Raw genomic sequence first — 16496 nt, 5'->3', positions numbered from 1 at the left:
AACCTATGGGCTTCCTAGAAATATAATTTGCTCTACTTTTTACTCTCAAATTATCCATGCAGCGCGGGGCAAAGTCTTATCCTTAAATTTGTCACACATTGCAGCCTAAGGGCTAGTTTGTTGCACCTTATGTATCGTAGTATAGCTTATACGCCCTGAGTGGATATGTATAGCGCTCTTAAAGTCTTGCCATTAAAACAACCCAATCTTTTTGACTCTTTTATGAAATAGTCTTGCGCTATCAGTTTCTCCTATCCTCTCTCAATAGTAATACCCAATCCCGAGCATAACCCCAGATATAAGATGATCATTTTCCCTCCCCAACCGGCCCTCCTTCACTTCCCGTCCAAAATCTCGTCCCCTCCTTAGAAATCCAATCAGTGACACCCTTAATATCATTTCTAACATAAAAATGATCACCAGCCAGATTCGCCAAAGCCACTCCATAAGTCCCCTTAGGTTGATCCTCTTCATCCCTTCCACCCACCAAGTATTCCTCGTCGAAAGTACCAACAGCGAGTTCAATTTCATCATTGTCAGAATGATTAGACCATGATAGGGTGGAACCGCAGGTCTTGCAGAATGCTCGGTAGCAGCCTGGGGAGGAATTGTACTCCGCGTATGTGGCTTTGGAGAGCCATGTTAACTCAGTGCTGGTGACGGAGTGGAAGTTGTAGATCAGACTTCCGCAGTTTTTGCGACATTGGGTGCATTGGCACGTATGAGGCTAGCGGTGTTAATTGGTACGTGAATATTCTGTAGATTTAGAGACTTCATATCGCAGTCACCTAGAGAGAAAGGACAAATCGAACTCACCCCGCGTTTCCAATCATGATCTTCCGAGAAATCGATCCGGAACCGTACTCCTTCGCAAAGACAGCCGCCAGTGATTGTCTTGGGCTTACCCAACGCCATTCTTGAGCTTGGATTAAGAGAAGTTGATTCACGCTCTATTGTCCGCTATTTCACCTGTCGACTTAGCAGCTAGAGGATAGGATGCTAAGACGAGAGATGTATGTCAAACGTTTGATGTCTCGATCTGAAAATGTAGGGAAACATCGCAGAGATGGTTTCGATAACTCCTAGCTGGGTTCCCCTCTCACGCCCTTCTAAGTGCATTGCATATCTAAGTTTGGCGGATGATCAGGATTACGTCATTGCAGCTTCAATGCTGCCCCATTTAGCAACACCTAGACATTCAACAGCGTTCCAAGTAGCACCATAATTTTCAAACTATTATAATGTTTTGATATTCAAACTGTTAGACATAAAATTAACATTTTAAACATGCTGGGACTTTGCCTACTCTTCCTGCTGCTTTTTGAGCGGAGCGATAGCTTCATTTATCCCTAGTACCAGACGCCAATACCCAACTTCCAAGAAGCAAAATCACAAACCAGACACATCTATCGAATGCTCTTTCCATACTTCTTGTGCTGGGCTTTCGCGACGAATGGTTTTGCCATTTTCATCCGTTTTGCTAACCAGGCCCTCCCCGCTCTTCTGTCCTAGCTTACCCTTCCCGACATATTCATCTTCAAGCCACTTTAGATGACCTTTACCAAACCCCTTGTTTTCCATCTTAGCTAGGTAATGCCGCTCAGCTGCAGTCGTAGTATCCAGCCCGACGTCATCCATCTTTTCACACGGGCCTTTCTCCGCGCCAAAGAAGTCCCTAAACAAGCCATCGATATCTTCAGGTGCGGCAACACCTTTTTGAAGCATAGAAAGCGTCTCTCTTTGTATAGCTCCCCATATACGCGGGAAAATCATGCCTCTGGCGTCGTCGACCGCGACCATTGGTCTCAAGCGAATCTCTTTCATCTGTTGGCTTAAAAATTTGAAGATCTCTGGAGAGGTATATCCGCAAGACATCAATTCCACGCAGCGGTTCTCCGGCGGGATATAATATAGCGTGTTCAGTAACCGGTATCTTCTCGACACCTCTGAGGACAATTCCCGGCTAGTGAAGCTGATCGAATTCGTCGCAATGATACAACTCTTGAGGGTGACTTGATCCAAGTTATTCAAAATACTTATCTTTAGTTCTGGATCTTCAGGTACGGCTTCAATGGCCATCCATGCATTCGCCGCCGCGTCTTCCAAATCCGTGGTAAAGCGTACACGGCCCGGATGGGTTTTGTATTTCGTACAGTAGTCAGTAAGATGGTCCGCAATGTATATAGTTGCTGAGTCTATTGCTGATTGGGACACATCGTAGACGTTCACTGGCCTCCCCGTCGAAGCCCAGATCATCGCTAACCGACGTCCAAGAACTCCTGCTCCGATAATTGCAACGGGCATTTTGGAGACATCGGGAGGGGGGGTCCATTGCTCCGATGAGGAGGGAGACGTCAAGTCGCAGACTTGTTGTGGTGGCTTCAGAGAAGATATGTTTTGGCTCGTGATTTGGCGTACTCGACGCGAGGAGGTCGAAATGTTGCGGATTTGTTGAGGAGAATTGGGTAGCTTTTGTGATAGTGGGTTAGATGCCCTGCTCGCCGCAGCAGAATCTACGGGGTATGTCTGGCGCTGAGGACTCGAGAAGTAGGCAGATGAGAGGGGCTTTCCAGCGAGGGAAGGGGCCTCAATTGCCTGGGAAACTGCTATGGGGAGCCATTTTGGCCAGACCTGAGCTACCCGTGCAACGGCGGGCTGCGAGATCGGCATTTTGAAGCGCTATGATGCAGCGTGAATTACCGCTGAACGTCGAGGAAGGGCGTTGAACTGGGAAACGAGCGGTTGTGAGTAAAGGGAACTCGACATAGCATTTGGGGTTCCTTCGATGATCCGGCGGTAGAGAAGGGGAAGAGAGCCAGCCGTGGTAGAGTACTGTACCTATGTAAGGTAGGTAGGTAGCGAGGTGTTGATAGGGGACGTTGTTTTTGCTGACTCTCGACTGTGACCACGACTTATGTGGGAGACAGCCGGGGCACTGGAACGTCAACGCCAGCTTCAGCCATCAGCCCACGTTCTCCCGCGTTCGAGGCGCAACCCCGCGTCGGCATGTGATCAGCCCCCCACGGGACCCTGCTGGACCCCCCACCTTCCCCGGATTCCCCCGGATCCCCCCCGGCAGACTCCGTTAATCATCATCATCCCCTTGCTGACTACGCATGCACAGTACACCACGGCGACTCCAACTCGATCGTGGACACGGTTATGCCTAGTAGCTATCACTCTCTCCGCATTCCATGGCATATAAAACCCCCAGTCTCACAGAAAAGGAATGGGAAATATCCAGTGTCTCAGCTTAGGAACTTGAAGCACCAGACAAACGAGAAACAGGGGTTTTTGAAGGGCAGTAGCAACAATATTTCCCTTTTGTGCACCCCGTATATTCCTCACTTTCACCAATCTCGCATCTTTCTTGGGTTGTTTCTAGCATATGATTGAAAGAGGCTGGAGCTTATCCAACCTTGCCCATTACAGATAGCTAGTTAAACGTTCACCACTTGGAATTCTGCATCCCGCAATCTTCGATGCTGATAAAAGCTCATAGTATCAACATACTTTAAATAGCTATGGCTAAAGGAGCTATTCTGGTCATTTTATTAGCCAGGACGAAGGGTCCGGGGGTCTAGGCTCTTGTTTGACCTAACCGAATTCCTCTGTCTATTACTGACCCTGACGAAAGCTTATTGAAGTCGGAGAACACAGATAAACCACCGGGGCGATAGAGTGGCCAGAGACTATGACGTGAAATGATATGATGGTCTAGAATATCTGCTGTAAGTAGATGCACAGCTGCGCCTGAAGCGAGGAGGGGTTGTGGGCTGAGGGCAAAATATTCGTATGAGGTGTGGCGTGATATACTGGCTATGTGGGCGCATTCCAAATAAATCAACAGCAATCAACCAGGTAGTCCGATAACCGACGATCGACGGTTTCATTCAATTTGCGATGGCCCCTGGAAGAGATTCAAGGAGGACAAACTATTAAGTTAATATATATGCGTTGGAGAGACTTGGATAACTTGCCTCACGATCCGCGAATCTAGGCCTGGTAGCAGTTTGAGTATATATCGTATTAATGGCGTTATCTGAGTGAGATTCCAACATGCCAGTTATTAAATCAGGGGATGGCCTGACAGTGGCCAGAAGATAAGAACCCCTGACGCCCACCTCGTCTAGCAAGAACCAACTTCTACCTTTCGCTCCCAATTCAAAGATGGGTTAACGGCCCATTATCTTTCATTTCCCTTTTATACAATTCAACTTGGTCCCCTCAAGTTCAATTCGCAATCCTTCAATCTTCGAAATGGCTGCCAGCCGGAGGCACGTAAAGAACCTGAGTCGGCACAGAGCGGCAACGGCTCCGGCCACTAAACGAAGATGCCATCTTCCGGAACCAAATGATTTTGTATTTTTCTCCGAGCAGTGCCTTCGTGTAAGTGCTTCAACAGATATCAAACAACAGCTTCTAACATGTTAAAGGCTATGGACATATTCAAAAACGGAGACTCGAAGGGTGCAGAGAGAATGAGGGAGGAGCTAAACCAGCTACTTCGCTCTCGGGGTTTGAGTGTTTTCCGTAAAGCGATGATTGAGCTTCTCATCTCAGAAGTGTCGAACAGCAACGTCCCGGATGAGGACTTAGATGATCCTCGCCAACATGCTTTCAATTGCATGCAAATTGTCGGCAGACTTCGAGAGCAAGGAGTCCCTCCAGATCTTGAGAGTGCGGTCAGCTTTGTTGGACGGCGGGCGAAAAAGGTTGCTATGCCTTACGTTCAGGAAAGAATACAGGAAGAGGCTGCGAGGAGAAATGGAGGGCTACAGGTACCAACGAATACTCCGCAGCCAACCATGAAATGAACCAAATCTTTTATCCGACGCATTTGCCATACGTCCCAGCCAGATGTGACAGTAATATGGAATGGAAGACTTAGCGAGGGAAAGCGATCTGAGGGCCTGGCCAGAATGATTTGAACTAAGTTTTGAGAGTGAGTGACCCATACGAGGAAATTATATATAGCCTCCAAAGCTTAGTCAATGCGCCGTGTCTTGAGCATCAAGAAATAAAAATAGCGAAAAATCAAGTACAGGCAATATTACCATAGGCCAATCGAGAGTTCCTGTAGCTACAGCATCTCATAGATGCAAACGCCGTAGAGTGCTATTCACGTAGACTTCCCGGTAGACTCAAAGTAGCAGTGTCGCAATCCCGGGGCATAAACAACGTAACTTCATTGCTTTGCTTGTAATAACCGTGCATCAACAATCCTCTCCACCATTTTCTGCAAAATGGCTGGTTCTCCGCTGCTCCCCTTCGAGAAATAGCCCTCAACAGCCTTCTCGACATATTTCCCAATTTGATCGACTTCGACATTGACCTCATCACCTGGGCTTTTGCTTGCCGTAACCACCTTCTCCTGCGTGTAGGAAATCAACATGACCTCCCACCATCCTTCCTCATCATCGACTTGCGTCACAGTCAAGCTCGCCCCATCAAGTGTCACATAACCCTTCTCGACCACATATCTGAGCACAGCCTTATCCCGAGGTTGGAATCGGAATGTCAAGGCATTTCCATCAGGCTCCTTCTTTAATATCGTAGCAACGGTATCGACATGGCCTTGCACAAAGTGCCCGCCCATCCGCGTAGTCGCAGACACGGCACGCTCTAAGTTGACCTTGCTATTCTCTTTGAGAGAGCCGAGGTTCGTCCGCCTCAAGGTTTCGGGCGCAACGCCTACTTTGAATGAGGATTCATCGAAGAATGTCACGGTTAAGCAGGTGCCGTTTACGCTGATGCTATCACCGAGATGGCAGTCGGACAGTATTTCGGAGGCATTGGAGATCGTGAGCGTTGTGCCGCCATCTTCGGATTGATGATTGAGCTGGGAGACAACTGCAATTTATTAGCTAGCACATAGTCATAGTCATGAAGACACAAACCTCCTATTATCTCAACTATTCCTGTAAACATGATGGACCGTAGGATGAACCGTTACCGATCTCGCGTTTCTAAGGAGCACAGTCACCCCCACCAAGGCTATCATAATCGGGCAATAGCGCGCTAACCGGATACGGTTATTGATATATCCCGGACTCTCCTGCCGAAATGCAGTTTTCAAACAAAATATACCATTTTGGTTGACCTCGGTGGGTATTTGGCGATCACCACCTCTATGGATCTGTACATAAAATGTCGCGGTTCCATTGCTAGCAGCACTCCAGATGCGGAGCAGCTATCGCACTTCTACTTATAGGTTCCATTTCCCCTGAAGTAGTGGTCATATTATCTCCGCCCTTTGATTCGCTAGCTGGTTTGCAATACCCAAGCATTTATTTCCTTATTCTCTCAGCCTATAGCCCGGAGGCTATGCCTCCGAGCTTTTCCAGTACCAGAGGCTTTGTTCTGATTAGAACCCAGCCTTGTGAGTGCAAACAATTAATCGGCTATCATGGAAACCCATCCTATTGCAAGGAAAATTATTGAGCCGGGCCTTTTCCATTATTAGTTCCATCTGATATTCAATCTAACTATCTTTACTGTTGCGAGGGTAAATGACTTCATCTAAGATGGCAAAGTATGCCGTGAAGTATAAGACATATTTCCCATGCCCCAATTTTGAACCTTCTTTCATTCTGTTCGTTTCTTACTTTCCATTTCAGCTCAGTAATTCATCATGGCGATAATATCTCTTTCAGTGTTGTCATCGGCAGCACTCATGCTTGCAGATCTCAGCCATGCCTCTGCAGTAAACTCAAAAGTGCAATCCTTAGCCCCAGCAATCAACTCAATATTTTCCGGTGGTGCAAAATTAACGCCGCAAATTCTACAAACATTCCTTGAGCCCATTGAAGTTCTCCAGGCTCGAAATTCCTACGTCTACAGGGATGGAACAACGTTGCGCCTTCAAGGCGACATATGGACTGCCAATGGAGCAAATGTATATTGGCTTGGACTGGACGAGAACGTAATACCTCCAGCAGGAGAACCATTCTATGCTCCATTGAACGCGAGCTATCCTACACCTGGCCGGACAACCGAGGTCATGAATACTTTGGTGATGATGGGAGCTAGCCTCATCAGAAGTCAAACACTAGGTGTTAGCGTTGGGAATCCTCTGAGTTTGATGCCAAGCTTAGGGGTGTATAATGATGCTGCTTTTGAACCGATGGACTGGGCCGTTTTCCAAGCGCGACAGCATGGACTTCGGATTTTACCTCCGCTCACAGATGACTATGTACAACCCTTATTTTCCTTATCCCTGATCGTATACAGAGAGGCTAACCGCAGCAAATAGGACTACTACCATGGCGGGAAGTTTAACTTTCTTCGCTGGCGCGGCTTCAACATCTCTGGCAGCGACTCGCCACTTCCTACGGATACAATGCAATTCTACACCAACAAGACTATAATCCAAGACTTTAAGGACTATATCGAACATCTTATGACCCATGTTAACCCTCTAACTGGCCTGACATATGCGGAAGATCCCACTATCATCGGCTATGAGACAGGGAACGAGTTGAACGGCATAAAGTGGGCAGATCAGGATGTGCCCAATGGGTGGACCAGCGAGATCTGCCAACTCATTAAGAAGCTCGGTAATCTCCTCACTCTCTCGGCCCAAGAAAGACCCTATATAGCAGATATCTAATCAGACCGTAGGCCCCAATAAGCTCTGCATCGACGGAACTTACGGTGTTAACTCCACACACTTTGCTGTCCCTGAAGTTGATATTTTCTCCAACCACTACTACCCTCTTAATAATACCATTCTTTCCGCAGACATCGCCGCAATTGAGAAAGCAAACCGCGTGTACTTAGTAGGTGAAATTGGTTGGAAAGATGAGGGTAAGGGAGATTCTTTAGCCAGCTTTTATAATATCATTCAGAAGAGAGAGGGCGTGGTAGCCGCTGGTAGTGTATTTTGGAGTCTTTTCGGGCATGATGTTCCGAATTGCGAGGTTAGTTTTCCCCATTTTCATCCCATTCATACACCAGTCCACAGCCCTTTCTATTATGGCACTGTATACTTAGATACAGGCATTGTACCTAAGCATGCAACATAAAACCTAGATCAAAACCACGTATAATGCGAGACTAACACATTAACTCTCGTTACATAGAAATTTGTTGACCATTCAGATGGCTTCACACTCCAATACGGCAATTCAAATAACTCAGCATCCGTCAACTCCAAAATAAGCATCATACGACAGCATTACTTCGCGATGCAGAATATCACAGTAGATAGCTATCTGCCTGCTGTGCCATGTCCAGACAATTATATCCCCGGCTACGAAGCACAATACACATACGCCTAAATTGGCCGAGTAGTATTGGCTTTCTGCTTGCAAAGTGAAAGTCTCCTGCTGTTTGTACGTATAAAGAGTTTTGATGGTTGGAAACGTACTGGTATTTGAAGTGGCTTCGAAGCAGGATTCAGCTTTTCTGAGAACAGTCTTCATTATGGAGTTATGGAAAGCTAGAATAGGAGAGTTCCCAAATTGAGGAATAGTTGGTGGACGTGAATATAAGCTCATTTGACGACGAACTTTTCGCTACTTCTTCAGGCGCTATATATATAGAGTTCATTTAACAGTTAGGATGTGGAGATAGGAAGCGAATGCTTGATAACTTTGTCGTATCTCGTGCAACACGTATACTATAATTAAAATTACTATTTAAGAATCCTATTCAATTTATTCAGCTTGTTCTGCTTTAAGCCTTGATCCGTTGTCCCGTCCTATCGTCTTTGGCATCCCTAAGTAGGAAACTAAGCCTCATCAGCATAGTACACAGAATTTCACCTGCTTTCACTTACTTGTACCATAACACCAAGGGACCTACTGTGCCCAGATGCCACAGACTATGGGCATCCACGCAACCCCACAGGGGTGGGAAATCCTGAAGCTCGAAACTCATTGCCAATAGAATCCATCCAACTACCAATCCTGGCCATGTAGTCCAAAGACGCCCGGTACTTCGGTAATTCCTGATACTAAACCAGGTCCACAGCATATTTTGCGCGAGCCCAAGTACCACGTTGGCTGCCATGTTATATGTGTAATCCCAACTGCCCAACTTCAGATATGCAACATGTCCCGCATACATCATAAGACACAGTATAGTCCATGCTCGTAGAAGCGATTCTGCCTTCTTCCCTCCTCGGTCCATATGGAAAATTCGAATCGGGGTGTAGTAAAAGCCATAAAGAACACTTGCGCCGGCAGCAAAGTAGTCCAGCTCTTCAGTGAGCATGAAGTCCCGCGTATGGAATATAATGCTGAAGATCCAACTCGCCATCCCAAAGCATGCAAAAGTGACATAGTATTTGCGCAATGGGTACGACGCGGGAACCTGGGCTTTGATCTTGGAGTAGCCAGTGTAGTGCGCGAGAAAGTTCAAGAAGGAGAAGAAGACGGAGGCCGGTTCCTGCATGCCTAAGAAACGATAGAACGGCCATTTCCCATGAAATTGGACTATCTCTTCGGATGCTGCGACGCGTCGATCGGTGATGATGTGCTGGCAGGTATAATCGCATTCGGCAGGGCAATCCCAGAACAGAAGTCTATGGAGGAGGGCTAATAGTGGTTAGGGATAGGATCTTGGGACCTGAGCGAAGCCATACGTATTTCTGTAAGAGAACGGCCATTGGCACAGTTCTCCTGCTTGCAGACCTATAACCAGATCAGCGGCATACACGCGAAAGGAAGCATAAATGCTGTACCTCAACGCATTCAATGAATTCTGGCAGCTGGTCGCCAACGGAGGCAAAAACTTGCAAAGCAAATATATTCAAAAAGAGAAGCCATAAAGGCAGCGCTCGGTTCCGTCTCAGTATCATCGTGATATGAGGCTTTTGTGGAGGTGCTTCAACAGCCTTGTGCCAGGCAAGGCGGGAAAGGCTTGAAGACGCGAGCGGCAGCTGAGTAAGGCCGCAACAGGTCCGCACTCCGACGGCCCCAAGTACACGCCCTCGCTTAGCTTCACAACTCGGTTAAAACTTTATCGATAGAAAAAAATGACAGAACGTTGACAGTAAACAGGTAGGATAATCAGACTAATATAACAGGAATAAAAAAGGGTTTGATCCTTAACTCAAGGAGGCAAAAAGGATGGAGGAGCGGGGGATCGAACCCCGGGCTTCATGCATTTTAATTCACATGTAAACACGCTTTTGCAAAGCAGGCACTCTACCACTGAGTTACACCCCCATGTTTGGATCCTATGAAGCCATAGGTCCTTTTTGATGTCGACCAAATGCTTATTTGATTATAAGATACTATAAGATATAGCGTTGGGTTAGCGCATTAGTGTGCCCCTTGGACCTACTACGGAATATTCCACATTTTCTGGTATTGGAAAGAAAAGGCATGCGTCGCGACAGCAAACTTGTTCCATACTAAGAACTAAACATTCCCAGGGTATATTACAGGAGCCAATGGGTCTTATTTATTGTAGCTGTTATAATTACAATAATAGTACAGGTTTCTACAGGTTTCTACAGTTGCGAGAGTAAAGACTTGACATAATCAGACAGCCTGTCCAGAGCCACATCTTCCCGGACCTTCAATCTCCTACACTGCACTTCGCACATCCTCTCCTTCCATCTCTTGCCTACAACAACAGTGATGGGATATCCAACTAGTTCCGCATCCTTCATTTTCCAAGCGAATTCTACTTTGCGGTCGTCCAGCACAAGATCTATCGACGAATCGGTAGTGGTCTGAGAATATGTCGAAAGTGTATCATAGACCTCTAATGCAGCCTCGTCATGTCCCTTTGCATGTGTAGGAACAATAACCAGCTCGAATGGCGCCATAACACGGGGCCAGTTGAGACCTTTCTCGTCCGCAAGGGTATCTGCCACTGCACCAATTACTCGGGTTACTCCAATGCCGTGGCATCCCATTTGCATCGCCACCATTCGACTTCCCGCCTCGTTGGCTTCCGCAGCAAATTCAAAACCGGCATCTAGCCCCGGTTTAAATTCACTTGGGACCATAACGTTCGCCCCAAGTGGTTTGCTATACCTTGTTCCAAGATGGAAAGTGTGGCCCAGTTCAATTGCTTTCTGGACTTTCAGTGTGCCGTTAGAACAGCGTGGGCAGGTATCCCCATTTTGAATACGCATAAGATTCAGAGCCTTCCCAGTTGTTGGATCTCGATAGATAAATTCTTCCGTAGGAAGTTCTGAACCTCCGCCGATGGGGCTGGCATTTTGCATCGGTTCGAGATTTTGTGTGATGGACCCAGGTACTCTACCGTCTACCAGGTTCAAAATCCGCAGTGATTGAGCCGGTGATGGTTCCCCTACTAGATTAAATGTGGCCACTAGCTTGTTTCCATGCCAGAGAGGAACCGGATCTTCGATGGAACTGTCAAGATCGGGGAAAACAGCTTTGATTGCATGAATGTTGACTTGGGCTTTTATTGACGGGTTGTTACCGAGCGTAGACAACGAAGGAGACATATGCCATACGTTGACTAGCACGGATCTATCGCGGGATATACCCTGCCATAGTCCCATGGAATCCTCCGATTGAGATTCTGTCGTAGTAGGTGGTGCTGTTCCGGTTGAACAATCGATACCCTTTGATTGTCCATGTGGCAATATTGGGCTCTTGGCCAATTCCTCGTTAGCCACGTAGTCGCATTTATTACAGCTAATAACATGATCCTCGCCTTTCGATGTCGAAAAATGGAATTCGTGGCTCAAATTGCCACCCATATCACCAGAATCCGCTTCGGCTACCAAATAAGGTATCTTCAGCTCATCAAAAAGCCGAGAATATATTTCTCTTACTTCATTATAGGTCGAGAGAGCTAGCGAAACACTCGAGTCAAAAGTATAAAGGTCTTTCATTACGAATTCCCGGGAGCGCAAAAGCCCATGTCTAGGTCTCAACTCGTCACGATATTTTCGTGCTAACTCACATCAGCATATCAATATCAGTTAATGGACACCCTACTTACATATCTGGTATACGCGGAGTGGGAGCTCTTTGTACGAATGTACCGCACCGGATACCAAAGTAGTAACCTCCTCCTCGTGTGTTGGGGATAAGAGATAACCGGCTTCTTTCCTATCCTTGAAGCGGAAAAGCTGAAAAACGTCAGCATATTAGTGAATGTATCCAGGAAGGGTCTCACCTCAGAGCCGATAGATCCTAAACGCCCGCTTCTTTCCCATAAACTTTCGGAAGATATCGAGGATAGATCGAGCTTAGATGCACCTAGTTCTATTAGTTCAAAGTAACTGATAAAGATGACAGTATTTCTAACCGAGCTTCGACATATACTTATCTATAAGAGCCTCTAACTTATCTTGCACCCTTCGACCCAGAGGAAGCATATGGAAAATGCCAGAGTGAGCCTATATTACAACAATTAATTTTAGACAAATTGATGGGGCTCAGTGCACAACCTGACGGAGGAACCCGGCACGAATGAGTTGAGAATGAGAATCTGTAAGGAGGTCAGACAAAATAATATTTCGAGGAACATCTCACCGACCATTCTCTGACGCTGTGATTCCTCCAGTCGGAGCCCATAATCCTGACAATCGAGCTCTGCCGTCGACCTTTATGCATATATGATTAGAAAGTCTTTCACGCGATAGGGACGATTTCAGGATGAAGCATACTACTAGAGATTCCCGCGGGGATGAAAGAGAGTGGCGAGCCCGAAAACCGTTCTTTGCCTCTATGTTTATTCGCAGTAATGAGAGTTGGGCCCGGTGTATCCCCAGTCCACCTGTCCAAAAGGATGTAACAAAAGAAGGCCTCATCGTGATCGAGTGCGTGGTTTGGATTTATTTATAATCCCCCAGATCTTATAGTCTGCCGTTTCTGGAAAGACATCATAATATTGCTGGAAGAGACATATCCCCTGAGGCTATGATGAACATAAGAGAGCGCTGGCGCATTGGAGGTTTGAGTATGCAGTCGGCCAGGCGTTCCTTAAGCGAGCCGCTTGGCGACGGTGAATACGGGTAAAATTGTTTATCTTATCGCAGTAAAAATTTCCTTTCCGCAACGAGCTTTCCAACATTCTTGGATGCTCCAAGACGCGCAGTCTCCTTTGAAAAAATATGGCGCGACGGAACAGCAAAGCCGTGAAAGGAGCAAAGGTGGCCGCAGCTGTGGATGGCGAAACCCTTCCATCTTTCGACGAGAACGCACTGTCGGCGCTGACCTCCAAGATTGAGCAAGGCTTTGGAAAGGGAAAAGCCCCTCCAAAAGCAGCAGATGCGCCCAATCCGAAGCAGAAGAAAAAGGAAATGCACAATGCCTCCACCGCTACGGAATCGAAGCCTACCTCGAAGCCAGAGACTACGAGAGGGACAAAGCGAGATGCGAACGGAAACACAAAAGTAAACAGCGAATCGAAAGCCCAGAAAATACAAAAGAATCGAAAGGGTGTGCAAGTCAACGACGATAAAGCTGCTTTGCTACAGGAGATTCTAGCCTTGGGGGGCAATGAGGAAGACTTGGACCTTGTGGCGGATGTAGCGTCGGAAGATGAAGATCACGATACAGGTGCCAGCGCAGCACCCGACAAGTCTTTGCAGAAAGAGCTGGCGAAATTCGTCGCCGGATTGGGTATCGAAGGCCAACTAGGCGCGGATACAGTTGACTCTGAAGAAGAGAACGAGCAAGGCGATGAAGAAGGAGGGGATGACTGGGAGGAGGCATCTGATTCCGATCATGATCCGTCTGATTCCACTCTAGAGGCTATTTCTGAACAAAAGAAAGGAGCCACTGTTCCTGTGGATGTCCCCTCATCGAATGACCCAAACCGACTTGTAAGTATTCCAACCATATGAATGATTGGACTGACTGATTCCAGCTAGATCTTTGAAGCACGACCCGATTGGCATGCTGCCTCTCTCCCTAACCTCCCGGCGGCCAGTACCAGCGGCTCGGCGAAGTATGATGGGGCCATTGAAAGCTTGAAGCAATATGCTGTCTCCCTCCTTGAAAAAGACAGCAATCTTTATGCTTCAAAGCACCTTTCTTCTTCATCTTCACACCGATTCCTCTCAACAATCATGTCTTCCGGAACACTATCCGACAAGGTTTCGGCGTTAACTCTGGTTATCCAAGAGTCCCCCGTTCATACTACGCAGTCGTTTGAAAACCTGCTGGTGTTGGCTAAGAAACGCAGTCGCGCCCAGGCTGTTAACGCTTTAGGAGCTCTGAAGGATTTACTGGGCAGCGGGGTTGTTTTACCCTCTGACAGGCGCCTTCGATCATTTGCGAGCCAACCTGGCCTTCTAGGTACATTGCAAGAAAACTCAGTGGCTAGTTGGAAACTAGGGCAGCGACTTCCAGGAAACCTTACCAAGTCACTTCTGATCTCATGGGCCTTTGAGGATTGGTTAAAGGAGGCGTACTTCGATATGCTGAAGGTTCTCGAGGGTTGGTGCAATGATGAGGTGTTATATGCTCGATCAAGAGCTGTGACTTACGTTTACGAGCTTCTGAAAGACAAGCCGGAACAAGAGGCAAATTTGCTTCGGCTGCTAGTCAACAAACTAGGAGATCCGGACAAGAAGATTGCATCCCGTACATCTTATCTGCTTCTTCAATTGCAGGTTTCCCACCCGTTAATGAAACCAATCATCATTGCATCCATCGAGACTGAACTTCTCCTACGACCAGGGCAAAGCTCACACGCGAAATACTATGCCATCAACACCCTGAATCAGACGATACTACGTGCTACAGAGGATGAGGTTGCGAAAAAGCTACTAGATATCTACTTTGAACTTTTCGTTTCGCTATTAAAAAAGCCAGATCCTAAAGCCCTACAGGCCGGTCCCGTGGTAAATCGGAAGGGGCAGGTACAGGGTGGTGGTGCTCCCATGGGCAAAAAAGCAAAAGACAAGGCTGCTAAAGAGGAAGAGGCAAAGTCGGCTAGCCAAGAGACGACGGAGAAGATGATTTCAGCAGTTTTGACCGGTGTCAATCGAGCCTTTCCATTTTCGAAAGCCGATGATGTCTCGTAAGTCCCTTACCCAGCAACTGTAGGTATCCTTTCTAACTTTAAAATAGTCTTGAGAAGCATATGGGCACGCTTTTCCGGATCACCCATTCTTCGAACTTCAACACCAGTATTCAGGCATTGATGCTGATAGAGCAACTAGCCACCTCCAAGCAACTCTCGGTGGACAGATTTTATAGAACTCTATACGAATCGCTCCTCGACCCGCGACTGGTAACCTCGTCAAAGCATGCCTTGTATCTGAATCTCTTGTTTAGGGCCCTGAGGGCAGATCTGAGTATAAAGCGCGTCAAGGCATTTGCCAAGAGGTTACTACAAATCGTAACCTTACATCAGCCACCATTTATTTGTGGTATCATTTACCTCTTGAGAGAGCTCGAAACCACTTTCCCAGGTCTCAAGACCCTACTCACCGATCCGGAAGCGGACGATGAAGACGATGAAGAAGTTTTCCGTGATGTTCCCGAAGATGAAGATCTTAATGTTCCCGAACAGGAACAAAATATAGAATCGAAGCCAGTTGAGGCTTATGATGGCCGAAAGCGAGATCCTGAACATAGCAATGCTGATAAGAGCTGTTTATGGGAATCTGTAAGATAACACACATCCGAATCCCATTGAAATTTCTAACACACATAGATTCCGTTTTTGGTGCACTTTCATCCGTCGGTCTCTTTATTTGCATCCCGCCTCGTGAACAACGAGACAATGCCACCCAAGCCAGATTTAACCTCTCATACCCTCTCAGCCTTCCTTGACCGTTTTGTCTACCGAAATGCGAAATCAGTCGCGGAAAAGCCTCGGGGAAGTTCTATCATGCAACCACTATCTGGCAGCGACAACAAAGGCATATTACTATCCAATAAATCTGCACAGGCTTCGCTTCAGCCAGTCAACACCGAGGCATTCTGGCGCAAGAAAGCCGAGGATGTTGCTGTGGATGAGGTTTTCTTCCACAAATACTTTAGCCAGATTGGTAAAGGGAAACAGGCTGGAAAGCAGAAGGTTGCTAAAGAAAGGGACGATGGGGAGGAAGGGTCTGAAGATGAGGATGAGATTTGGAAAGCCTTGGTCGAGTCAAGACCAGAGGTGGAAGGCGATAGTGACGATTCTGATATGGAGATGCTGGATCTGGACGATTCGGATGCAGAAGAAGTTTCTGATGTGGATATCGAGTCTGATGATGGCGGTGTGCAGCTTATGGATGTGGATGAAGATGAGGATATTTCTGATATGGCTGGTTCGGATGCTAGCGAAGCATTCGTCTCTGGCAGTGAAGCAGATGCAGCGTCCGACGATGAGGATGAGGATGCCTTGTTTTCGAAGGAGTTGCAGACTGCTCAGCCTGAGAAGGACGAAGATACAAAGGAAAGCAGCAGGAAGAAGAGACGCAAACTTAAGAGCCTGCCTACGTTTGCGTCGATGGAGGATTATGCTGAGATGTTGGACAATGACGACGATGAGGATGTGTAGGGCCATACACTGATAGCCTAGTAATGCATGTTGTGCAGGAAGCTTCCAACAAG

General features: G+C 47.1%; 8 protein-coding genes across 8 annotated transcripts; 3 read left to right on the top strand and 5 right to left on the bottom strand.

Moving 5' to 3' along the window:
- Positions 1-307: 307 nt before the first annotated feature.
- On the bottom strand, positions 308-915 carry BP5553_02119 (Uncharacterized protein; the record flags this gene model as incomplete). The annotated part of the gene is made up of 2 exons (XM_032010742.1): positions 308-727; positions 817-915. The coding sequence occupies 2 exons, from the start codon at positions 913-915 to the stop codon at positions 308-310; spliced, it is 519 nt and encodes a 172-aa protein (XP_031874796.1).
- A 474-nt stretch (positions 916-1389) lies between these two features.
- BP5553_02118 (uncharacterized protein) lies at positions 1390-2670 on the bottom strand (the record flags this gene model as incomplete). Its single annotated transcript, XM_032010741.1, has 1 exon — positions 1390-2670. One exon carries the CDS (start codon positions 2668-2670, stop codon positions 1390-1392), a length of 1281 nt encoding a protein of 426 aa, XP_031874795.1.
- Positions 2671-4260: 1590 nt separating this feature from the next.
- BP5553_02117 (uncharacterized protein) lies at positions 4261-4817 on the top strand (the record flags this gene model as incomplete). Its single annotated transcript, XM_032010740.1, has 2 exons — positions 4261-4389; positions 4437-4817. The coding sequence occupies 2 exons, from the start codon at positions 4261-4263 to the stop codon at positions 4815-4817; spliced, it is 510 nt and encodes a 169-aa protein (XP_031874794.1).
- Positions 4818-5188: 371 nt separating this feature from the next.
- On the bottom strand, positions 5189-5931 carry BP5553_02116 (Riboflavin synthase alpha chain; the record flags this gene model as incomplete). Its single annotated transcript, XM_032010739.1, has 2 exons — positions 5189-5853; positions 5901-5931. 2 exons carry the CDS (start codon positions 5929-5931, stop codon positions 5189-5191), a joined length of 696 nt encoding a protein of 231 aa, XP_031874793.1.
- A 703-nt stretch (positions 5932-6634) lies between these two features.
- On the top strand, positions 6635-8282 carry BP5553_02115 (Glycoside hydrolase family 5 protein; the record flags this gene model as incomplete). The annotated part of the gene is made up of 4 exons (XM_032010738.1): positions 6635-7195; positions 7256-7559; positions 7624-7922; positions 8085-8282. The coding sequence occupies 4 exons, from the start codon at positions 6635-6637 to the stop codon at positions 8280-8282; spliced, it is 1362 nt and encodes a 453-aa protein (XP_031874792.1).
- Positions 8283-8679: 397 nt separating this feature from the next.
- Positions 8680-9805, bottom strand: BP5553_02114 (uncharacterized protein; the record flags this gene model as incomplete). Its single annotated transcript, XM_032010737.1, has 4 exons — positions 8680-8734; positions 8783-9542; positions 9590-9638; positions 9689-9805. 4 exons carry the CDS (start codon positions 9803-9805, stop codon positions 8680-8682), a joined length of 981 nt encoding a protein of 326 aa, XP_031874791.1.
- Positions 9806-10462: 657 nt separating this feature from the next.
- On the bottom strand, positions 10463-12316 carry BP5553_02113 (uncharacterized protein; the record flags this gene model as incomplete). The annotated part of the gene is made up of 4 exons (XM_032010736.1): positions 10463-11889; positions 11938-12067; positions 12115-12197; positions 12247-12316. The coding sequence occupies 4 exons, from the start codon at positions 12314-12316 to the stop codon at positions 10463-10465; spliced, it is 1710 nt and encodes a 569-aa protein (XP_031874790.1).
- A 738-nt stretch (positions 12317-13054) lies between these two features.
- BP5553_02112 (ARM repeat-containing protein) lies at positions 13055-16443 on the top strand (the record flags this gene model as incomplete). The annotated part of the gene is made up of 4 exons (XM_032010735.1): positions 13055-13768; positions 13817-14970; positions 15021-15561; positions 15610-16443. 4 exons carry the CDS (start codon positions 13055-13057, stop codon positions 16441-16443), a joined length of 3243 nt encoding a protein of 1080 aa, XP_031874789.1.
- Between the last annotated feature and the right edge of the window lie 53 nt (positions 16444-16496).

The sequence above is a fragment of the Venustampulla echinocandica genome (genome assembly GCF_003357145.1).
Source record: "Venustampulla echinocandica strain BP 5553 chromosome Unknown scaffold_0, whole genome shotgun sequence".
Taxonomy (NCBI): Eukaryota; Fungi; Ascomycota; class Leotiomycetes; order Helotiales; family Pleuroascaceae; genus Venustampulla; species Venustampulla echinocandica.
Note: the sequence above shows the minus strand (reverse complement) of the source record. Positions and strands in the feature narration are given on the sequence as shown.